General features: G+C 39.9%; 1 protein-coding gene across 2 annotated transcripts in view; it reads right to left on the bottom strand.

Moving 5' to 3' along the window:
* ATP8B4 (ATPase phospholipid transporting 8B4 (putative)) overlaps positions 1–22,974 on the bottom strand; it is a 531,442-nt gene that overhangs the window by 20,925 nt on the left and 487,543 nt on the right. For both annotated transcript variants that reach the window (XM_077470822.1, XM_077470823.1), the window contains exons 20-24: positions 21,233–21,344; positions 16,097–16,202; positions 15,865–16,012; positions 11,076–11,259; positions 7,791–8,014 (exon numbers count right to left, since the gene is read on the bottom strand). In XM_077470822.1, coding sequence (XP_077326948.1) covers positions 7,791–8,014; positions 11,076–11,259; positions 15,865–16,012; positions 16,097–16,202; positions 21,233–21,344 — 774 coding nt within the window. The remainder of the gene's footprint in view (positions 1–7,790; positions 8,015–11,075; positions 11,260–15,864; positions 16,013–16,096; positions 16,203–21,232; positions 21,345–22,974) is intronic.

The following is a 22,974-nucleotide window of genomic DNA, read 5'->3' as shown; positions in this document are numbered from 1 at the left end:
GGCGTTGCGTGCTCCGTACCGCAGTCAATCAAGCACCAAGTCCGCACATCACTGGGCACAGTCGCAGGATCATCGCTGAACTCGCTTTCCGTGCCTGATGACTAACTTACCCACAAATCGCTATCACTCAATTCTGCAAGCGATTCTGTATCGCTGTCGCTGTTTTCCAACAGGCCATATGCCACTTTTGATGTAGAGGCGTGCTTTTTTGATGCCATGGTCGCTCTGCAGTTTCCAGACACAAAGTACAGTAAAACTGCATGCAAGGGCACTGGATAAAGCACTGGGGGCAAGCTAAGGTCAATTTTATTTTATTTAGTAATATAATCCAATAGGATTACAAAGTATCAGTGTGTTTGTGTTTTATACTTTTTGAATTTGCCTCTGGTTCCACCTCCCTGCGTCGCAACGCTTGCAGGGAACTGAAGCCAGGGCAGAGAGTGCATCGGGCGGAAGATGCGGAAATCTGGCCGCCGTACACAGCGGGAATACATTGCGGGATCCCGGGGACAAGGTAAGTCACCTCTTACAGGATCCAGTGATCCGATCCCGAGTGTGGCTCTGGGTTACCGCTAATGGTATTGAAATCTCACCCTGAGCCACACTCTGGAATACCGCCAGGGGGGGTTAACATGTTTCTACAACTTGACTGGAGTCCACCTGTGGTAAATTTTATTTGATTGGAGAGGATTTGGAAAGTCACACACCTGTCTATATAAGGTCCCACAGTTAACAGTGCATGTCAGAGCACAAACTAAGCCATGAAGTCCAAGTACTTGTCTGCAGACCTCCGAAACAGGATTGTAGCAAGGCCCAGATCTAGGGAAGGGTACAGAAACATTTCTGCAGCACTGATGGTTCCAATGAGCACAGTGACCTCCATCATCCGTAAACGGAAGAACGCTTGGAACCATCAAGACTCTTCCTAGTGCCGGTCACCCGGCCAAACTGAGCGATCAGTGGAGAAGAACCTTAGTCAGGGAGGTGACTAAGAACCCGATGGTCACTCTGACAGAGCTCCAGCATTTCTCTGTGGAGAGAGGAGAACCTTCCAGAAGAACAACCATCTCTGCAGCACTCCACCAATCAGGCCTGTATGGTAGCATGGCCAGATGGAAGCCACTCCTCAGTAAAAGGCCCATGATAACCTGGCCGGAGTTTACAAAAAGGCACCTGAAGGACTCTCAGAGCATGAGAAACAAAATTCTCTGGTCTGATAAAACAAACATTGAACTCTTTGGCCTGAATGGCAAGCGTTATTTCTGGAGGAAACCAGGCACCGCACATCACCTAGGCAAAAACCATTCCTACAGAGAAGCATGGTGGTGGCAGCATCAGGTTGTGGGGATGTTTTTCAGTGACCGTAACCGGGAGACTACTCCGGATTGAGGGAAAGATGAATGCAGCACACATGAACAGAGACATCTTTGATGAAAACCTGCTCTGGAGCACTCTGGACCTCAGACTGGGACGAAGGTTCATCCAACAGGACGACGACCCTAAGCATGCAGCCAAGATAACAAAGAAGTGGCTACGGGACAATTCAGAATATCCTTGAGTGGCCCAGCCAGAGCCCAGACTTGAACCTGAATGAACATCTCTGGAGAGATCTAAAAATGGCTGTGCACTGACGCTTTCCATCCATCTTCCAAAGAAAAACATCAAAGCCCGGGTAAATTTTACAAAATCCCATCTGAAGTCTCCCAAAAGCATGTGGAAAAATGTGCTATGGTCTGATGAAACCAAGGTTGAACTTTTTGGCCATAATTCCAAAAGATATTTTTGGTGCAAAAACAACACTGCATATCACCAAAAGAACACCATACCCACGGTGAAGAATGGTGGTGGAAGCATCATGCTTTGGGCTAATTTTTCTTTAACTGGAACAGGGGACTTAGTCAAGGTAGAAGGTATTACGAATAGTTCCAAATACCAGTCAATATTGGCACATAACCTTCGGTTTCTGCTAGAAACCTAAACATGAAGAGGAACTTCATCAACTTCATTTCAGCATGACAATGACGCAAAGCATACATCAAAATCAACAAAGGAATGACTTCACCACAAGAAGATTAAAGTTTTGGAATGGCCCAGCCAGAGCTCAGACCTGAATCCGATTGATTGTGGGGTAATCTGAATATGTCTGTGCACAGGAGATGCCCTCGCAATCCGACAGAATTGGAGTGTTTTTGCAAAGAAGAGTGGGCAAATATTGCAAAAGACTGAGTGCTGTAATAAAATCAAAAGAGGCTTCACATATTAGTTAAAGGGTGTGCACACTTATGCAACCATATTATTATTTATTTACTTCCTTCCACCTAAAAGATTTCAGTTTGGTGTTCAATTTAGTTGTACAGTTTATAGGTCACATTAAAAGTGGAAAAAGTTCTGAAATTATTTATCTTTGTCTCCTTTTTTTACATCACAGAAACCTGAAATTTTAAAAGTGTGTAGACTTTTTATATCCACTGTATGTTGTACATCTTTTTTTCTTTTTCTATTTTTAATAAATTTGCAAAGATTTCAAAAGAACCTCTTTCATGGTGTCATTATGGGGTATTTTTTGTAGAATTTTGTGGAAAATTAAGATATTTACGTCAAACTTACCTATAAAATCATTTTCTTTTCTTGGAGTACATTGAGGGATACAGAGCAACCATAATAATGTCTATATGGGTTATACGCCACCTACTGGTGGATGGACAATGGCAGATAGTCAAACAGGAATTCCACCCCTATATAACCCCTCCTACACAGGAAGGACCTCAGTTTTGTAGCAAAGCAATGAATATCCAAAAAAGGATGGGGGGGGGGGGGTGACCTCTGTATCCCATGATGTACTCCAAGAAAAGGATTTTACAGGTAAGTATGGTGTCCCCATTGTCTCCTGGTCTGGTGACAACTGAATCATTTTGAGAATTTCTATCTCTTTCTGTGCCAGTGACAACAGTTGGGTGTGGACAGTTTTACGCAAATAAAAAAAAAAAAGTTTTAAAATTAGATACACATTAGAGCCCAACGTAAGACGACTAAATAACCATCTCTTCCATGGGGCATGCCTGCACCTCACGGTTAATTGCTTGTTTTGGTCTAGGGCAGTGATGGCGAACCTTGGCACCCCAGATGTTTTGGAACTACATTTACCATGAAGCTCAACTACACAGCAGAGTGCATGAGCATCTTGGGAAATATAGTTCCAAAACATCTGGAGTGCCAAGGTTCGCAATCACTGGTCTGAACAATAAAGAAAATTTATTTACCGGATCACTCCTCCCCGCATCTTCTTCTCCCCCAAGCTCCAGTGGTCTAGGGTCCTGATGTCATCAAGCACCAAAGCAGGGTTCAAAGCCCTGCACAGGATGTAATGATGCCGAGGGACAATCATCCACTGGAGTGCATGGGAGTACCGCATGAGAGGAGGATCAGGTAAGTAAAACTGTTTCCGCTCTCTCCTAGACAAAATTAGCTATTAACCCTTAAAAGTGTAGGTGCAGCCCAATTGCAAGGGATAATTTTACATGTTCCCAGAGTTGGGCTTTAGGATCTGCACACTAGTTAGTAGTTCTAAAGTAGCTAAAAAATCAAACTGCTTCAAAATCTATGCCTTAACATCATTTCTAAATCTTGAAATCAATGTGCCCACATTTTAACCTGTGCTTTAAACATAAAGAAATAACCATATGTTTCATATGAAAACGATAAAATCAAGAAAGATTTTTTTTCCCCTAAATGACTGCAATCTGGCTAGTTTACAAAAATTCAGGTAATTGTAAATGTGATGTCAAGACCCTGATATGCAACAATATATCAGTAAACTCAAACAAAGGGTCAACTACATAACAGACGAAATGTCTACACACAAATTACAAGCAAAAGAAATAGTCAAGCAGAAGGAATTAATACTGCACTAGGCACTGCATTTGTATAATCTTTTTTAAAATAATTACATCAGTCATTTGCAAAGAGTTCTCTCTATAAGAATTCATAGTGAAGCTAAAGAGCATCAGACTCCTTTATTCAGTGAGTAAAATAAGTATTTGAACCCCAAGCAAAACATGACTTAGTGCTTGGTGGAGAAACCCTTGTTGGCAAGCACAGAGGTAAGATGTTTCTTGTAGTTCATGACCAGGTTTGCACACATCTTTGAAGGGTTTTTGGGCCACTCTTCTTTACAGATCTTCTCTAAATCCTTAAGGTTTCTTGGCTGTTGCTTGGCAACTCAAAGTTTCAGCTTCCTCCATACATTTTCTATAGGATTAAGGTCTGGAGACTGGCTAGGCCACTCCATTACCTTAATGTGATTCTTCTTGAGCCACTCCTTTGTTGCCTTAGTGTTATGTTTTGGGTCATTGCCATGCTGAAAAACCCATCCATAACCCATCTTCAGTGTTCTGGCTGAGAGAAGAAGGTTCTCATCCAAGATTTTACAATACATGGGCCCCATCCATTGGCCCCTCAATGTGGTAAAGTCAGTCTGTACCTTTAGCAGAGAAACAGCCCCAAAGCATAATGTTTTCACCTCCGTGCTTGACTGTAGGGATGGTGTTCTTAGAGTTATAGTGAGCATTTTTCTTCTTCCAAACACAGCAATTCCCCCTCTAAAGAATGCACATGTACAGTCATGCCAATGAACATCATTGGAGGAAGAAAAATGCTGACCATGACCCTAATAACACCAACTGACTTTGCCGCATTAAGGGGCCAATGGACGATGGATGAAAACCTTCTTTCCTCAGCCATAACACTAAAGATGGGTCGTGGATGGGTCTTCCAACAATGACCCAAAACATACCACCAAGGCAACAAAGGAGTGGCTCAAGGAGAATCACATTAAAGTCATGGAGTGGCCTAGTCAGTCTCCAGACCTTAATCCTATAGAAAACTTATGGAGGGAGCTGAAACTTCAAGTTGTCAAGAGACAGCCAAGAAACCTTAAGGATTTAGAGAAGATCTTTAAAGAAGAGTGGACCAAAATCTCTCCTGAGATGTGTGCAAACTTGGTCACTAACTACAAGAAAGTCTTACCTCTGTGCTTGCCAACAAGCGGTTTTCCACCAAGTACTAAGTCATGTTTTGCTTGGGGATCAAATACTTATTTTACTCACTGAACTGCAACTTAATTTATAGTATTTATTTTATGTATTTTTTTCTGGATTTTTGGTTGATATTCTGTCTCTATCATTTAAAATATACCCATGATAAAAACTATAGACCCTTAATTTCTTTGTAAGTGGGCAAACTTACAAAATCTACAGAGGATCAAATAATTATTTTCCCTGCTGTATTTTAGAATGAGGTGCCTTGAGATTGTGCAGAATTTTAAACAGTGCCTTGTTTGAAAAATACGTTGAGAAAAACTACTCCAAGTAATTCTATTAGTTATACAAGAGAATTGCATTCAGACAACTTAATTTTATGACTTACTATCTAAAAGTTTAAGTACAGAAGAATAATGCAACCACTAGTCATACATCATTCAATGGATTTTCTATTTTTTCCTATTTTGGTCTCTTCTCAAACCAATAAACTTAATCAGTGTCTGCCAAGTATTCTTTTTCTGTATGGACCAAAGTGGCTACTCCAGCTTGTTCCCAGTTTGTAAGTGTACCTCTATTGATGCTGCACGCCAACTCAATTTCATAAAAACTGAACCACCCATGGAGACAGATTTCTTGAAGCTGGTCAAAGAAATGCTTTTTCCCTAATTGGATAATTCATTTCAGACTTCGGGGGAGATCAGTTTTAATGTATGAGGTGCTATCAATAACAAATGATGACTACACTTAAGTTGAAAAGCAGACGGCACATTGCTTAAATGGAAGATCAACTTTAGAGAGAGACAAAGTTAATTTTTGTTCTGAAGCCAAGTCTATGTTTTTTTTGCCCTGTTTTAGCAATGGATAAAACTACACAATATTTTTACCCTAAGAGATTTTGGAAAAAAAATTCAAGTAAATGTATAAACAAGGTGATTCTTTTTTTTGTAGGATGGCCAGTGACATTAGTGCCACAATGAAACGGCTTTCTGCATACCTAGCATGACAGCTCATCAAAAAAGACATGGATGTGTATTAAATGGCAACAAAGTGTTAGCAGGTAGCACCCTTGACTTGAACTGCTGACCTCCTGGGCACAATTTCTTCCAAGGACATTATATGCATTTAGTTTTCCAGGATCCAAAAACATACTGGTAGATTAAAGCTGGCCATACACCAATAGAATTTTGTTTAAAATGTTTTAACAACTTTCGCTTGATTTTCTAATTGTTAGTGGGATTAACTTGAAGGACCAGGATAGAAAATTCTCTCACACAAACTAAGTTCTAACAGTGAATGAGGTTTTCCTTTGTCCATTCATTCCAAAATCAAATATTAAAAGTAAACAAAAATTTGAAGTACTTCTAAACGACATTTGTCAAGTCATCAAATGTACCAATTAGAATTTTTGTATGAGTGTTAGTTTGAACTTCATTAGAAAAGCTACTGGTGTATAGCCAACCTAACCAGTCTAACCGGGTATCAACAGCTCGCAAGCTTCCTGTTGACACGGACACCGCAAAATGCATTGAGGCTGCACATCTGCCATTGCTGACATCACTACTGGTGTACCTTGAGCATCACATCTGGCTGCTGGAATGCACACCATTCCAGAAGTACACGGCAAGTGCACACTGAGGCTGTATATGTTGGTGCTGACTTACAGCACCATTAAATGTAAGTGCGCATTTTATATTTCTAATGATTGGCTAAAAAATTTAAATAAATGTAAAAAAAAGTTTTGCACTATGATCCTTCATTATACCTTTTCTGGGTATAATTTTTGAATTATATGTGGGAGAGAGCTATCTGGAGAAGTCTGTGGACTAGAGAGCTGATATCATTGTAGGATCCGCCTTAAGGCTGGTGATTGTATTGATGGTTGGTGAATGTGCATTTTATACATACTTTTTGTGGTGGAGCACAGTGTAAGGAGAATTACAAGCAGCACACATCTTTTATCGCAGTGATTGGATTGCTTTATGAAGATTCCGTTATACTTTAAGGGACTTTCACGAGATTGCACTGTTTGAATTATGGTTTTTGATAAGGTATATAAATTATGGATTTGATTAAGTAGCACTATACCTTTCTTTTCTTTTTTAATAAGTTCAAAAGTGGGGCTATCACTTTAAGGCCTCATGCACACTGGATGTTATAAAAACACCAGTTTTTCAGTGAGTTTTTCAACTTTTTTTGCAATACCGTTTATTAGCGTTTTTCCCGCATCAGTATTTTAGTGTTTTTTCTTTTAAGAAATGTTTTTTTCAAATGGATTAAAAATGTTAAACACCAGTGAGCGATGTTTTTGAGTGTTTATCAACGTTTATCAGCGTTAAAGCGTTTTTACAGCTGAAAACATCTCTCAGATCCCACTAGTTCTGTTTTTTTTTTTTTTTTTTACTGCTCAAAAACGCCACTGCCCAAAACTGCTGATAATAGCCTATGTGTGAATGGACACATAGGATAAGATGATGGAGAGTTAATGACTGTAGAAAAAATGTCTACAGCCAAAAACAGATGCTGTAAAAATGTCCAGTGTGCATAAGGCCTAAAGGGGCAGCTGCACTCACACATTTTTTAAATAGTTCTGTAATTGATGCCACAGCTTATCACCTATTTTGATTTATGCTTAGATTGACTGAAGCCAATGATCCCTATGCTGACCAAGCAACTTACATTTCAAAAAGAGTTTCAATTAGATCAGCCCCAGTACTGTGCTCATGTGAATGAAGGTGAAAAATTATCACTCACCTGTGCCGAGAAGCCACAAAAGAATCCAAACCAGAAATGAACTAGTGTAAAGGCAAAATTTTTATAGAAGAAATAGCAGAGGAATTTGCACATTCGAAAATAGGACCAGCGACCATGAACTAGAAGAAGTCTTTGTAAGTATCTAAACTGAGAAAAGGAGTAATCACTGGCCAGAACTGCTTGCATGCCCTCTTGTCCACTGATGCCAACTCCTATATGAGCACCTGAAATCATCAAAAAAAAGACTACAATGGTTATCTCAAAACTTAACTTTAACAATAAACATTCTACTAAAAAAGATGGTGGCCTTGGTTAACTGAACTGTTTTTTGTTTTTAGGAGAATGGTGATGGAACCACCAGCCATTTAAACAGTTATTTACCAATGCAGCTTTAAATTGTAGATGGATCATGTAGAAACACCCTTTCCTATCATTGCAGTCCCACACTTCCTGTCTATGGGATTAGCACGTAAAACCAACATGGGAAGCGGCCTGCAGAGGTTTGGTGATGCCCTGGGTATGCCCCTTGATTGTATGCCCCTAAGGGCCAGTTCACAACGGTTCCCGAACTATTCCAGCATATTTCCCTGCATTGTGTTTTGACAGCCCATTCATCCAGGGATACACCTAGCACCCTAGCATGCGGGGATGAACTGATAGTTGTGCCATCAACATTGGCATAGAAGTCAGGGGAAGGGGCACATGAAGGTGGAAATAATATGAGCTCAAATTGGGATAGACTGAGCTTGAGGAAGTAATAAGACATCCATCATGGCTGCAGTTTCATTTTTAGCCCACAGTTCCATGTGTCTATGATTTCCAAGCAGACACTTTACCAAATTTATAAGTTTTGCCCTTACTTGTTGTGGAAATGACAGCCCTGTTCTGTTCAGATTCTTCAAATGTTGATGTCAGTGTGTCCGATGACGGGTGGTCGCCTAAGACAAATCGTCAGCGAGGCGGCTGCGTCAGAGTGGCTCAAAGGCTGCAAAGAGGCAGTCTGTGTCTGTCCTATCCCTGCATGCCCAGGGCTGTCACACTCTTGGTCCCACCCTCTGGATGCCACTGAACATGGGTAATGTATTGAAGCAGACAGACATACACAAAACTATAAACAGAGTGATGACCAATGAAGGAATTTAAACTAGTAATCACCTTGTTTATAATAAAACCTTTGGCTGCATTAAAGTGGTTGTAAAGGCAGAAGGTTTGTTTTACTTTACTGCACTTCATGGTCAAATGCTATTTTTTTAACTGGTTCACTTCATGCCATAATATATATATATATATATATATATATATATATTTATAAATAATAAATAAATATTTATAATTATCAAAATGCCATGCTTATTAAAGCTGATGTTTAGTAAAAAAAAATCCTTCCAGCTTTAGTCACATCACTAGAATAAAGAATTAATGTCTCACATTGTGCAGACTGCTGGATTCAGTAGAAATCTTCAATGCAGGGATGCCGGTCCTCCTCTTGTCTCTGAATTTCCAGGGGTTATTAGCTTTGGGTCTTCAGGCAGAACAGAAGTACAGATGGTCCCAATGAGGTCCCCTCCACTGGGAAAAGTTATTTAATTGTTTTCCCTGCCTGTAGCATGATCTGTGAATGGGAGGTGTGTCTGTTGAGTCACAGGGCAGCTGTTCTATCTGAAGACCCAAAGATGTTAACCTCTGCAAGACTGAAAGCCCAAAGACAGGAAGAGGACAGGCATCACCGAAGTGAAGATTTCAGATTTCTTCAGGATCCAGCTGCCTGCACAACAGAGGACATAGTTGAATACAGGTAAGTGATGTGACTAATGTTTTTGGGATTTAAATGTTTTGCTAAACTTGAGCTTTAAAGTGATAATTAACAAAAATGTTATACTTACCTGCTCTGTGCAACAGTTTTGCCCTGAGCAGCCCTGACTGCGCCTCCTTTTCTTGGTTACCTCACTGGTGCTCCTGGCCCCTCTCTCCTCCCAAATGTGCCCCCAGAGCAATCGGTTTTCAATAAGAGCATCCGTGCAGGCTCGCTCCTGCGCCGCTGCTCTGTGTGCGGTGTACCCTGCACCCCTCTTTCTCCACATTGGCTCACTGGCTGTGATTGACAGCAGCGGGAGCCATGTCTAAGCCAATAGGGAGGGAGAGTCCCCAGAGAGCCGAGGCTCTCATGCACATTGCTGGATTGCATGAAGGTAAAAATATGAGCCTTTAGAACTTCTTTACTCATGAATAAAGAGAATGAATTCACAAGAATAGTCTATAATGCTTCACTGACTGTCCAGGTAACAAACAGACTCTAACAGAACACAACTCGAATTTTACTAACAACGCTGATTTTGGATAGCGTAAGGGAGGGTTATAACGCCTGTCAGTTTTTTTTTGTCATCTGTGTTTTACTTTGGCTATTTACCTTCCCTTTCTGTCCCATAGCCAAAACAGGAAGTGAGAGAAAATCCCTCCAAATTAAGGGAATTCCTTGGGAACCCCCAGGTCATTAGAACTAGTGTCCCCATTGGAAAACGTATACTGTATTACTTTTCTGGGGACTATCCAAAGTTTGGGATTTTCTTTTACCTTCAGTGATCATTGCAAACATGGCAAATCTCCCTAATGGGAGCACAGACAGCGATAAAATCCTAATAGGTCTTCTAATCCCTCTCAAATCCAAAACTAAAAAGTGTTGCCTTTAGTTATTCTTTAATGTAGTTCTTTGTTCCTTAGGAAAGTTCCTCATAAGCTTGAGACTGTCCTGTGCAGGTTTGGTTCCAGTGATATAAACACTATTCAGCAGGCTAAACTATACCTCTTTAGACAGAATTATATGCAATTTAACAGCAATAATTGCAGTATTTTTTTTAATTTTTAATTTAGGCCCCTTTCACACGAAGGGTCCGGTCAGGTCCGCCTGTCAGTTTCTCAGGCGGACTTGATCAGATGGTCTATTCACTCCCATGGTCCGGCAGGTGTAAATTGACTTGTGTCTGTTTAAACCCACCTACCTCCAGTCTGACCCAGTCTGCTAAAACAAAAAATGGAAGGGAATCCGTCCTTCGTCTATACAGATCGGATGACAGTCGGGTGTAAACGGGCAGCAGAGTCCGTTTACTCCTGGGCCCCCATAAAGCAGAGCGGGCTCAGTCCTCAGTTTATGCAGAGCAGAAATAGATGACTTATCTGCCTGCTATGTTCTGATCAGCAGGGGATCAGTGGACAGGACCTCCTGCTGATCTCAAGGCCTGTGTGAAAAGGGCAGCATAAAGTTAGGAACCTCTGTAATTATCGGCTTACTTTTTATCATACTGATATCATTGGCACCATCTCCTATGGCCAGAGTAACAGCTTTTTTATACTTCTTCACTAGTTCCACCACTTGTGCTTTTTGAAGAGGAGTGACTCTGCAGCAGATCACAGTCTTGCATATACATGCGATCTCCAGGAAATCTTTCTCCATGTCTGCTTCTAAGGCATGTGCCTGTAGTAAAAAGAAGTATCCTTCATTATTATGTTCTTAATGGTAAATCAAAACTAAATCTTTCTTACAACGTATAACAAAACAATATTAACAGTTTTGAACAACTGAAAGAGACAAAATAAATACTTTTAGCATATCATTGCTGCCTAAATGCAGGAGGTATTTACATTTCATCAGTTAATGTAACCAAGCAAATCATTTCTCTAGTATGACTTGTAGACATTTAGAATGTCAAATTTATGTTCCAAGATCCCTTACTATAATTGCATTTAATCAATTAAGTTTTATAAAATATACCCTCCAGATAAACAATCACAACCACTTCAGGAATTTGTAAATACACCAGCATCTACCCTCTTCTGTGAGATGATCAGCACTAAAGCCCATACAACAATTAAAGCTGAACTTCAATCTGTCAGTTATTCTGGAGTTCGTTGTGCGCCGCATGCTAACTTTTTGGCATGCCTAGCGGACCCAGTATAGAGGTTGTCCACATAATATCTGTACTGTACAAATTTTCTTTGGAAGTAACCTGTAATTCTTTTCATATTATTTATCTGTACCAACGAACACACCAAACAAATAAAACCTTTTTTTTCTGATAAAAAAAAAAAAAAAAAGCTGAACTTCAGGAATTATCTTTATTGCCAATTTATTTTACAATTGCTTGGCAGGATATAATTATCCGTATTTTATGTCTGGAGTATCGATAAGTTTGGGCACCCTCCAAACTCATCTCTAGCCAAACACTTGCACCCTGATTTCTACTCCAGGAATGACCCAGCATACAGCTTATTGAAGTAAAGAGTGCAAGACTGCAGTCCAGGTGGAGAAGGAGTTTGGATACAAGGTGTTTTTTTATTGGAAGTGGTGGAGAGAAGGGGTAGATTATGTCATGATCTATCCTCCTTCAATCCTCCCAAGAGCAAGCATTCTTCTAAATTTCCATATAGACAACATAGGAATCAAGTTCTGCAATTCCTATTTGTAGCAAAACACAAAATTAAAATGATTTTTAGCAAAACAAACAATCACAACATCCGAATGATGACTGGTTATACCAGCAGGGACAATTTTGGACAGCATGCCATTGACTGCTTTGTATGCATCCAGCAGTCATCACCACAGGTAATAGCAGACTCTGCATAAAGCCATGAATAGCTGTGGTCACCGGCGACCTGTCATTATAGTGTATGGGGATGGCGGCAGCACCTAGCTGCTCACGCAGAATCAAGATTCCTGCCGCTGTAATTTGCACTGGCCTTGATCGTTGGTGTGAATGTAGCCTAAAAGTGACACCTCTAGTAAGCGGACTGGTCTGCAATGAAGGTCTTCTGGTAACAATGTTCTTCAATATTATTACATCCCTGATGGCATTGCATCCTTGGCATGTCTATTAATGCTCCATTGTGGTAACACAGCATTTTTGGCAATGTAACTTGTCGATAACTAACACTGTAGCTTTGGTAACACAGCAATTCTAGCACTTAATATTGCACCTTTGCTGCACAACTGCAAATCTTCACAATTATCATTCTATTAGCACTGCAGCTCCGTTAATACAGAACTCTTTAATGTTGCCTAACTGGTAACCAAGTAGTTCCTGTGCACAAACACTGGGACATATTTGATGGTCAAGAGGACCAAGTGGTGCTACTCAGAGCAGTAAAGCTGCTACAAGAGAGCCAGGAGGCTGAATGTTATATTTGTTGTACTGATGGTGAGGACCTCCTGCATGGGAAGAGATACCTCTGTGAACTTTTGATCCTATTTTAAATAAAAGTGGGCAGGAAAGCCCTGAAACTATTTCTGGCATGGAGTTAACTCACTGTTTTGGCACTACCACTGAGCTACAAAACCCCAACCTGTCACAATACATACACTATATTGTCCAAAGTATTGGGACGCCTGCATTTACATGCACGTGAACTTTAATGGCATCCAAGTCTTAGTCCATAGGGTTCAATATTGAGTTGGCCCATCTATAACAGCTTCAACTCTTCTGGGAAGGCTGTCCACAAGGTTTAGGAGTGTGTCTATGGGAATGTTTGACCATTTTTCCAGAAGCGAATTTGTGAGGTCAGACACTAATGTTGGACGAGAAGGGCTGGCTTGCAGTCTTCGCTCTAATTCATCCCAAAGGTCTTCTATCAGGTTGAGATCAGGACTCTGTGCAGGATGGTCAAGTTCTTCCACCCCAAACTTGTTCATTCATGACTTCTTGGGAACATTATAAACCTGTTCAGCGCACACCACAATCATCAGACTCTTGGCTACCAATACTACCAGGGCCTGTTGCTACAACTACCTTAACAAAAGAAAGCGCATAAATATATTTAACATTCATTAAGTGACGAAACTGTAGTAATTCTAGGACACTTAGCTTATACTGCCACCTTTAGGAGGTTTGGACCCTGGCAAAAAAAAAAATGTTGGACCAGAAGACCTGGCTCACCGGTCTAATTCATCCCAAAGGTGTTTTATGAATGTTGAGGTGCAAGCCAGTCAAGTTCTTCCACCCCAAACTCGCTCACGCATTTCTTTATGTACCTTGCTTTGTGCACTGATCCAAATGATTTGGTGGAGGGGGGATTATGGTGCTGGGTGGTTTTTCAGGGGTTGGGCTTGGCCCCTTAGTTCCAGTGAAGGGAACTTTTAAGGAGTCAGCATACAAAGACATTTTGGACAATTTCATGCTCCCAACTTTGTGCGAACAGTTTGGGGATGGCCCCTTCATGTTCTAACATGACTGTGCACCAGTGCATAAAGCAAGGTCCATAAAGACATGGATGAGCAAGTTTTGGGTGGAGGAACTTAACTGGTCTGCGTAGAGTCCTGACCTCAACCAGATAGAACACTTTTGGGGTGAATTGGGGGTGGGGATAGAACACTTTTGGGATGAATTAGAGCAGAGACTTTGAGCCAGGCCTTCTCCAGTCCACATCAGTGTCTGACCTGAAAGAATGGTCAACCATTCCCACAAACACACTCCTAAACCTTGTGGACAGCCTTTCCAGAAGAGTTGAAGCTGTTATAGCTGGAAAGGGTGGGCCAATACAATTTTTAAACCTACAGACTAAGAATGGGGTGCCATTAAAGTTCATGTGTGTAAAAACAAGTGTCCCAATACTTTTGACAATAATAGGATATATATATATATATATACACACACACATAGGATATATATATATATATATATATATATATATATATATATATATATATATATATATATATAACACCTAAAACAATACAGTCAACAGTCATACAGTTATTATAGAGCTATGGGTCCTCATCAACGTAAACATGTGGCCCTGCACATAGCTATAAAAAAAAAAAGTCCCTTTAACCATGGAAATAAAATTGACATGTGGAATAAGTGCAGCAGAACCACACATTTGGCTGATAATAATTTACAGTTAATCCAGACCAACTTTTGTTGTGCTCCAGACTAGACTATAATCTTCCCTGTGGAACAGTTTATCATGGTTAGGTCTATTAGGTCAAACATAACAACGAGGTGAATGGCTCACTACAGGCGTTCTCTTCATTGTCTCATGTTCCAGTATTAGTACAAGAAACACATTCCCTAATCAAAACACATTTATTTGGCAAGACAATAAGCTCTCATCTTACTGGAATCCCACTGGGGAGTTTTTAAGCATAGTACACTGGATATCAGACTTGTATTAAATACTTTTAAGGTCAGTTTGAGCTCTTACATTTACAGGAAAGGATACTAAAGCAGCTGCATAGCAGCTCCATATTTACTATTCACTACCAATGTACAAACATATATTAGTACAGACAATAGATTTAGCTGGCAGAAATAATTAAAAAAAAGGTCTGATGGGCCCACACAAGCAGACTCACACCAACTCTCAAATGGTCGAAATAGTTACTAAAAGCACCGTAAGACATTAAGTCATTGTCACCTGATCTGGCCCATTAAAGTTAGTTGGTAAATCTACAAGCACTCCCAATATGCCCAGCGGCCCCCCGCTCCCCCCTCCCCCCCGCTCCCCTCCATGTATCTAATAACAGAATGTAGAATGACCAGGAGGGGTTTCTATATGACCCTGTGGTTTGTCATATCTCTCAAATGCAGTTTTGGGTACCTTTACTCTGCTAAGCACAACCTGAATAGCCACGTAACCTAGCTAACTTGTCACCACAGATAGGATCCCTGATACCTTTTCTTGTTTGTATGTGTGGCTTTAACCCTTGTACAGCAGATCTTAAAAAGTCTCTGCTATTAAAAAATAAAGCTGAACTCCCATGAACCAACAGCAGCTCTTCCTATTCTTTTCCTGCATAAGCTGTGTTGTCAACCAGCAAAATGCTATAGAATGAGCAGGCACATATTTTCGGAAAGGTATCAAATAATGGACAGGTGCGATTTTGCAGATTTTAAGTGTGTTTCAATTGAAGAAAGGATGGTCAAAGTGTTAACTGGTTCTTTGTATATAAGAGCAATTATTTATGAAATAACATCTTCCGTCTATCATTAGACATTAAGTAAGTAATATGGTTGGGTCTTTGCCACAGTGCAGGGTAAAAAAGGACACTTTATAACTTTTTGTTATAGATTATGGCATCACTTACCAGACTGTGTCCATTTATGACTAAGGCATATTCACTAGTTACAGTTTCCTCATACACAGATTCCAGCTTTATGTCGTTCATTTTCTCTGAGAATTGGTGGCCATTGAAAAGGCTTCTACTCTGTCCAAATGTTGCTTCCTTAACTTTCCTTGAAGAAGGAAATGAAGTAAATTAGATAATGTAGTACAGACCACATGATTTAAAAATGTTAATGAAAAGAAATGCCAGATACCTCAGTTCTTCTCGAACCTCTGTTACTGTGCGACCAGATATTACAAAAATATCATTCATGTCATCTGTGAGCATATGGCAAGAATAACCAATGTTCATGGCAGTTTCTAGGGAAAAAAATTTCAATTATTTTTACATAAAAGCGAGATAATGATACATGAACTGGATACGCAATAACTATAAAAATTGAGTGCACTCACACAGGTAGTTTTAACCCTGCCTGGTTCACACCCTTAATCTGGTTCATTTGAATAGTATGAACGCTCCAAATCGTTCCTGGAAAGGTTAATATTGATGTGCTGGGACCACTTGGAAGAGGTGAACCAGGGCATCGTTTACTTGTGGTCTGGAACAGTTCACTTTAGTGTGAGCACAAGCCGACACAGAACACTCCAAAAATAATTGAGCACAGAAGCAAGGATCATGGTGGTCTGGTTGGATGGGATGCTGTAAGCGTGTCTGGGAACACTTGCTTAGCCCAGTGCTAGTGCTTACAAGTGGGGGAGTGAGGACAATCAAACCTGAACACCGTTTTAACTGTGCCCTGTGTGAGTGCACTCTAAGATGCATATAGATGGTGTCCAGGGCCTCAGAACACAACATAATGATGTCTTAATTGTATCTTCACTCTTCCAGTCGAAATTACATGTTTTCACTTTCTATACATGGGTGGTTCCCTGATACACAACCATGGGCTGAGATGCCAAAGTTTGAGCTCAATGGACGGAGGTGTATATTTCACCCAGAGTACACATTTTTGCACATTTAATCTTTTTCCCCTTCTCCAGGTCTTCAAGACTAGCCTGAAAGCCTGAGCCAACCTCCTTTTATCATTAATAGGGAAAATTTATTTACTAAAAATGAAGTTGTTACCTCCATTGCTATATGTTATGCGCCACTCTAGTATGGATCCCTAAATCAATCTGCAAACAATTCAATTCTCATGTCACTAGTTTTCTGTGGGGTTCTCGCCCCCTAGATTCCGGCTATCTATACTACAAAGGCCCTGGACTCAGGGAGGCTTGGCCTGTCCTGATTTCTTTTTATACTTTTTAGCTGCAATGCTCATTATTGGATTATATCAGATACTTCTAACTCTGCAGTTGCTCTCGTAGCTTCCCTAGTGGGCTCCCACGAAACCTTGTGGAATACACTTTTTAGGGGTATTAAAGATCTGCATCCTTTAACCATCTCCATGACAACAGTGATCAAAGCATGGGTGTCAGTGATTCCTTATGCTAGAAATGGTTTGAGACATTATTCTCCAAATACTTCCTTATGGACAAACCCCTCTCTACCGGAATTCCACTCTATTCCGGACCCCTCCCTGTGGGCTGGCAGTGGGGTCCATTATTTGTCCCATATTTGTGAGGGTGGCGCATTGCAGACGTTTGATCAACTTATGTATACATTTGAATTACCCAACGCCTACTTTTTTCGGTTCCTCCTGCTCCGTCATGCCTTCACTGCACAATCTGGGAAGAACCCCTGACAAAACCTTTATTGTCAATTTATAAAGCATTACAACCAACTGTGCACCATGGGATGGATAACCTTCGTTCTTTTTGGGTGGAGGAGCTTCCGGAGTTGGACACAGAGGACTGGAAGGAGGTGTGGGAACTCCCTTTCTCTCACCTTAAATCTTCTAGGGATTGTTTTATGCAGTTTACAATTCTTTATAAATATCATTTTACACCACATAGATTGCAAAAAATCTACCCAGACTGTGCACTGTGTTGCCTGGCTGAACCAGCCACCTCTTTACATATGATTTGGTCATACTTTGGTTATACTCCTGTTTTATGCTCGCAAAAGCATCATACTCAGTTGGAGAGTTTCTTCTGCACCTACCCAGAATATGTGGAGGTCGTCGGTCAACTCAGTCATCCCACTATACAAAGAAACCTATATGCACAGGGGCTGCCCAAAAAAATTCAATAAGGTGTGGGATATCTGGTTAGAGTCTGATACTACTAATACAGAACAGAATAACCCAGTGGATAACACATCTTAATGGTTTCACTCTTATTTGGATTTTTGTCAACCAAATAGTGTAGTCATGGTAAATGTACTGTAAAAATAGTTCCTTGAATGCTAGAGGTTAATGACACAGCTGGGACAGGAAAATGTGTATGGTATTGCTAGCCTGGTTGTGATACTCCATTGCTCACATCCTTCGTGTACTTGAGCACTTATTAATTGTCAATCATCTTCTTTAGCAGCAAGTTTTTTCAGGTGTTTCATTTTAGCTAGTTGCTATGTTAAATTTTGTATTATTTTGTCTTTTTCTTTGATTTTGAGAGGCGGGGTATGCGCAGAGACTCTGTCTCTGTACCTTTACTTGATAAAAAATAATAATAGAAAGAATTTAAAAAAGCTCTATCTATTTTGAGCTTACAATCAGCTGAAACATCTTATTCTGCTGTATTTCTGTCAGTGGGAAAAGATTTCTCAATTTTTGTTGAAGTTAACAAAGAAATACACCCAAAACCCAATACTTTGTATGAATGGAGGCGTATTAGTAAACATCATATGCAAGATCAATCCAGAGCCCCATTGCTAAAGTTCATGTGTGGGCAAAATTAGGAAAAAAACATATTCAGCACATTTCTGTAAGTACAGTTACAGGTAATCTTGAATCAAAAGATCCAAATTTTCTGTAGCGAACTGACAATGCCTCTGCTGCACTAAAATGCCAAGCAGTGTTGTCATCAGACATAAATGGGGTTTGATTTGTAGTCCACAGCCGTGAACTGGGACAGGCAGATAACACTGCTTAGAATTTCAGTTCAGCGGAGACAGTACATTAGAATAAATCGCTGGGGAAACATCACAGAAGGACTTCATGTGGAAAGTCACACCCTGGCGGGCAGTAAATATAGGGGACTAGCAAATCTAATTTTTTTTATCCAAGGTCCCCCTACTTTTTCACACAAATCTCAACTATTAATGTTAAGTGATATGCTTTAAATGCATAACAATAAATACATTACAAATATATGTTGCAAAGTATACAGGACGTGATAAGCATCCTAAATCATAGCTTCTAGATGTAATATTCCTGCAAATTATTAAAATTTTAAGGTGCCAGCTGTGATTTCAGCTCATTGTACATTTGTCATTGCTGTCAAAACATCTAATAAATTACATATTTCTAATATTCATAGCACGCAACCATGCCGTATTACCAGTTATATAAGGCGTTATGAGCTCCTGGAAGGAATTCTGCTCTCAGCATGTCACCACATCTGTTTTCTTTTTTTTTTCTTAAATATTTTATTTATCCAGAAAATATCAAAAATTTATAAACGCACATCTGTTTTATAATCTTTGTTCAAATATCAGCAAAACTGTGAAGGTGTAGCTAATAAACGTTTAGGGTATATATAATGTATGTGTATTTGGATATTAGCAATATCTATATCCATTGTGTGGAAGACTGATCAGGGCTTGCTGGTATGGGTGGGTGGAAGGAGGGGGGTGTGGCCCTCTGTCAATCCAAACTTTGGTTAAATAACACTGCAGTGGAGAGAGGCAATAGATTCTAATCTCTGCACCAGGGGGTTGGAGATGATTCAGATAAGAAGCATCCTATGTACTGTATAGGCTGTATGCACCCCAGCATCATGGCTTTCCAACACTTAACTTCAGTGATCGAGCTGAGAATTACAATTAAAAGATGGGAGCAGGTCTACGGGCAGGACTACCCACCTACTTGACTGTTTAACCCTCCCTTTCCTTCTCCTCAGCTATAGTGGATAGGTAGGGGCACCCACCAAGTTGGAAAGAAGGAATGAGCTCTGGAGGAGGAGACAGGGATGTCTCTGAGCCAGGATAGAAAAGCACAGGGTGAGGATGGGAGAGAAGGACTCTGATAGCAGCTTCATCTATACAGGGCATGGCTCATAAGGTAAGAGAAATTGGCTGCAGTAATTCACCAGGTAAACACTCAGTATACTAATTACAGGCTGCCCCACTATCAAATAAAAATCAGTCTATCCTCTCACAATTTTAAATGCCTAGTTAATATTGTCCTCTGTTGTCCCATTGTACAAGATGGTTAGTTGTCAATTTATTTGTGGGCAGCTGACCAATAATAACAAGACAAAGTGAAATATATTTTAGAGAGATCCTAGGAACATGGATATTTTGTTTTATATGGCTCAGTGATTTACGGCTATTGCTAGTGACATATGGGGGGAGTTTACTAAAACTGGAAAAGACAGAATATGGAGCAGTTGTGCATGGCAACCAATCAGCTTATAGCTTAAGCTTGTCCAGTTAAGCTTTGAAGATGAAAGCTGGAATCTAACTGGTTGTCACACACAGTTGCTTCAGATTATGGTTGCTCCTGTCATAGTAAATCCCCTTCATAGACTATACTGCCTTCATAAAACAAAACTAAAATAGTATGTCATGTTCATTAATGTCACCCAGGCCAGAATATATATGCGACTAATGTTAAAGAGATTGTAAACGTTCAGTGTTTTTCTTCCTAAAATACTAAACAGGTTTTTCCTCTGTGCAATATTGAACAGAGCAGTCCTTTTCCTCTTCTTCTGCGGTCCCCTGCAAGCGCCCTTGGCTACTCCTCCCTTCCGAGTGTGTCCATAGCAAGCCGCTTGCTATGGTTACACTTGTGCATGCTCGATCCTGAGCTGGGCTGCGTGCATCTACAAACAAACAGAGCATGACTTGGCCCTGTCCTCTCATCACAGGATTTGTTTGACAGCACTGCTGCTCTTGGGCATAGCACTGGATGGAGATAGGACTCAAATAAGTATTTGGGGGGAGCTGGTCATAGTAGTTTTTTTTATCTTAATGCAGAGAATGCATTATGGTAAAAATCTATATGTCTTTACAACTGCATTAAAGTTGTAGTAAACCCTGGATTTTGATATTTACCTAAAGGTACAGTTATAATGACACTTGTAGGTTAAATTAATATCTCCTAAATGGGCACAGTTTAAAAGATATTTGCCTAGTTGGCAGCCAGTGACGTAATCTCTGTGAGCTCTGTGCCATACCACAGTGGCCGCAGCCCATGAACCCACATTGAGTGAAAAAGGAAATATCTGCAGTGGTGACAGTTCGCCGCTTTTTTCCCCCCCAAGTTTACTACCGCTTTAAGAATTACCTTGCTTGTCTCCAGTTAGGATCCAAAGCTTAATGTTGGCCAGCAGGAGACTAGCAATAGTATCTGTCACTCCTTCTTGCAGCTTGTCTTCTATTGCAGTAGCACCTAGCAGCTGTAAGAGAGAAATCAATGATGACCACTATTTAACACAGTAAAAAATGGCATTTCATTAGGAAAAAGCATTCTAAAATATCAAATAACTTTATAATGCCACTTACTTTTGAAGAATGATGCTGATCTTTTTTCAGAAAAGATAAAGCACTGTACCAGTGCCATGTCTATGTTATTTTGGATATTCTCTTTTTTACATTTGTGCATGTAGAGGTTAGAATGTAGATGTAAACAAATATAGAAGTTTTACGTAAGATCAATCGCTACATTTTATATCCAGGAGCTGGAGTCCGGTGCTCTGGCTGGGGCGTTCAACTCCTAAGGTAGTAGATATCAATTAGATTAAAGCTAAAGATTCGGAATGCTCTTGAAAAGAAAATTCTTTATTGGCTACATGTATAAAAGCAGGATACAAAAGACAGTAACGTGTTTCGGCTGTTGCAGCCTTCCTCATAGCATACAAAAATGTTTACAACACTGATAGATAGATATATATATATATATATCCAACACATACATTCTCAGAAAGGGAGACAGTGTTTCATTAATTAAAAACAAGGTAATTACTAGCACATGGAACAAGAAACCAATCAGAGGGAAAAAAAGAGGGAAACAATCAGGCACAAGAAATCTCCATGAAAGAAAACAGCATACATCATATGAAAAAAAAGGGGCTGATACATAGATGGAATCTGTTCAATAATCACTAGCATTAATTATAGAAGTTCATTTAAAAAAAAAAAAAGATTCATATTTCATTCTATTATTCATGCCCAGGGGCGCCCTTGTATTAGGGTAAGTATCCACCACAGCTCAGGCTTAAGTAAGAAACGATGTACGTCTCCTCCTCTCAGGGGTCTCTTAACCTGTTCAATACCAAAAAAAGGAGAATGTGTCAAGATTTCCCTTAGGTTTTTCACGGAAATGTTTTGAGACATTGGAAATATTTTTTGCATTAATTTAGGGGTATCAAAGTGTTCAGATACTCTGATTTTTAGAGAGCGTACAGTACACCCAACGTACCGAACATTACATATATTACATTCATTATACATAATACATTATTTTTCAATGTAATATAAAGCATAAAATATCTCCAACGTTTCAAAATATTTCCATGAAAAATCTAAGGGAAATCTTGATGCTTTTTTTTGGTATTGAGCAGGTTAAGAGACCCATAAGAGGAGGAGACGTGCATCGTATCTTACTAAAGGGTGAGGTGTGATACTTATCCTAATATAAGGGCGCCCAAGGGCGTGAACAATAGAATGAATATGAATCTTTTTTTAAAATTAACTTCTATAATTAATGCTAGTGATTATTGAACAGATTCTATCTATGTATCAGTCCCTCCTTTTTTCAGATGATGTATCCGGTTTTCTTTTATGGAGGTTTCTTGTGCCTGATTGTTTCCCCACCCCCTTTTTTTTCTCTGTTTGCTTTCTTGTTCCATGTGCTAGTAATTACCTTGATTGTTTTTAATTAATGACTGAAACACCGCCTTTCTTTTCTGGGGATGTATGTTAGACATTATATATAGATATATCAGTATTTTAAACATTTATGTATTATATGAGGAAGGCTGCAAAAGCCAAAACGCGTTAACATCTTTTAGATCATGCTTTTATACA

This window comes from Lithobates pipiens, unplaced genomic scaffold (assembly GCF_037356315.1).
Source record: "Lithobates pipiens isolate NorthernLeopardFrog02 unplaced genomic scaffold, aLitPip1_a1.2 Scaffold_8, whole genome shotgun sequence".
NCBI lineage: Eukaryota > Metazoa > Chordata > Amphibia > Anura > Ranidae > Lithobates > Lithobates pipiens.
The sequence above is the reverse complement of the archived record's forward strand: the minus strand, read 5'-3'. Positions and strand labels throughout refer to the sequence as shown.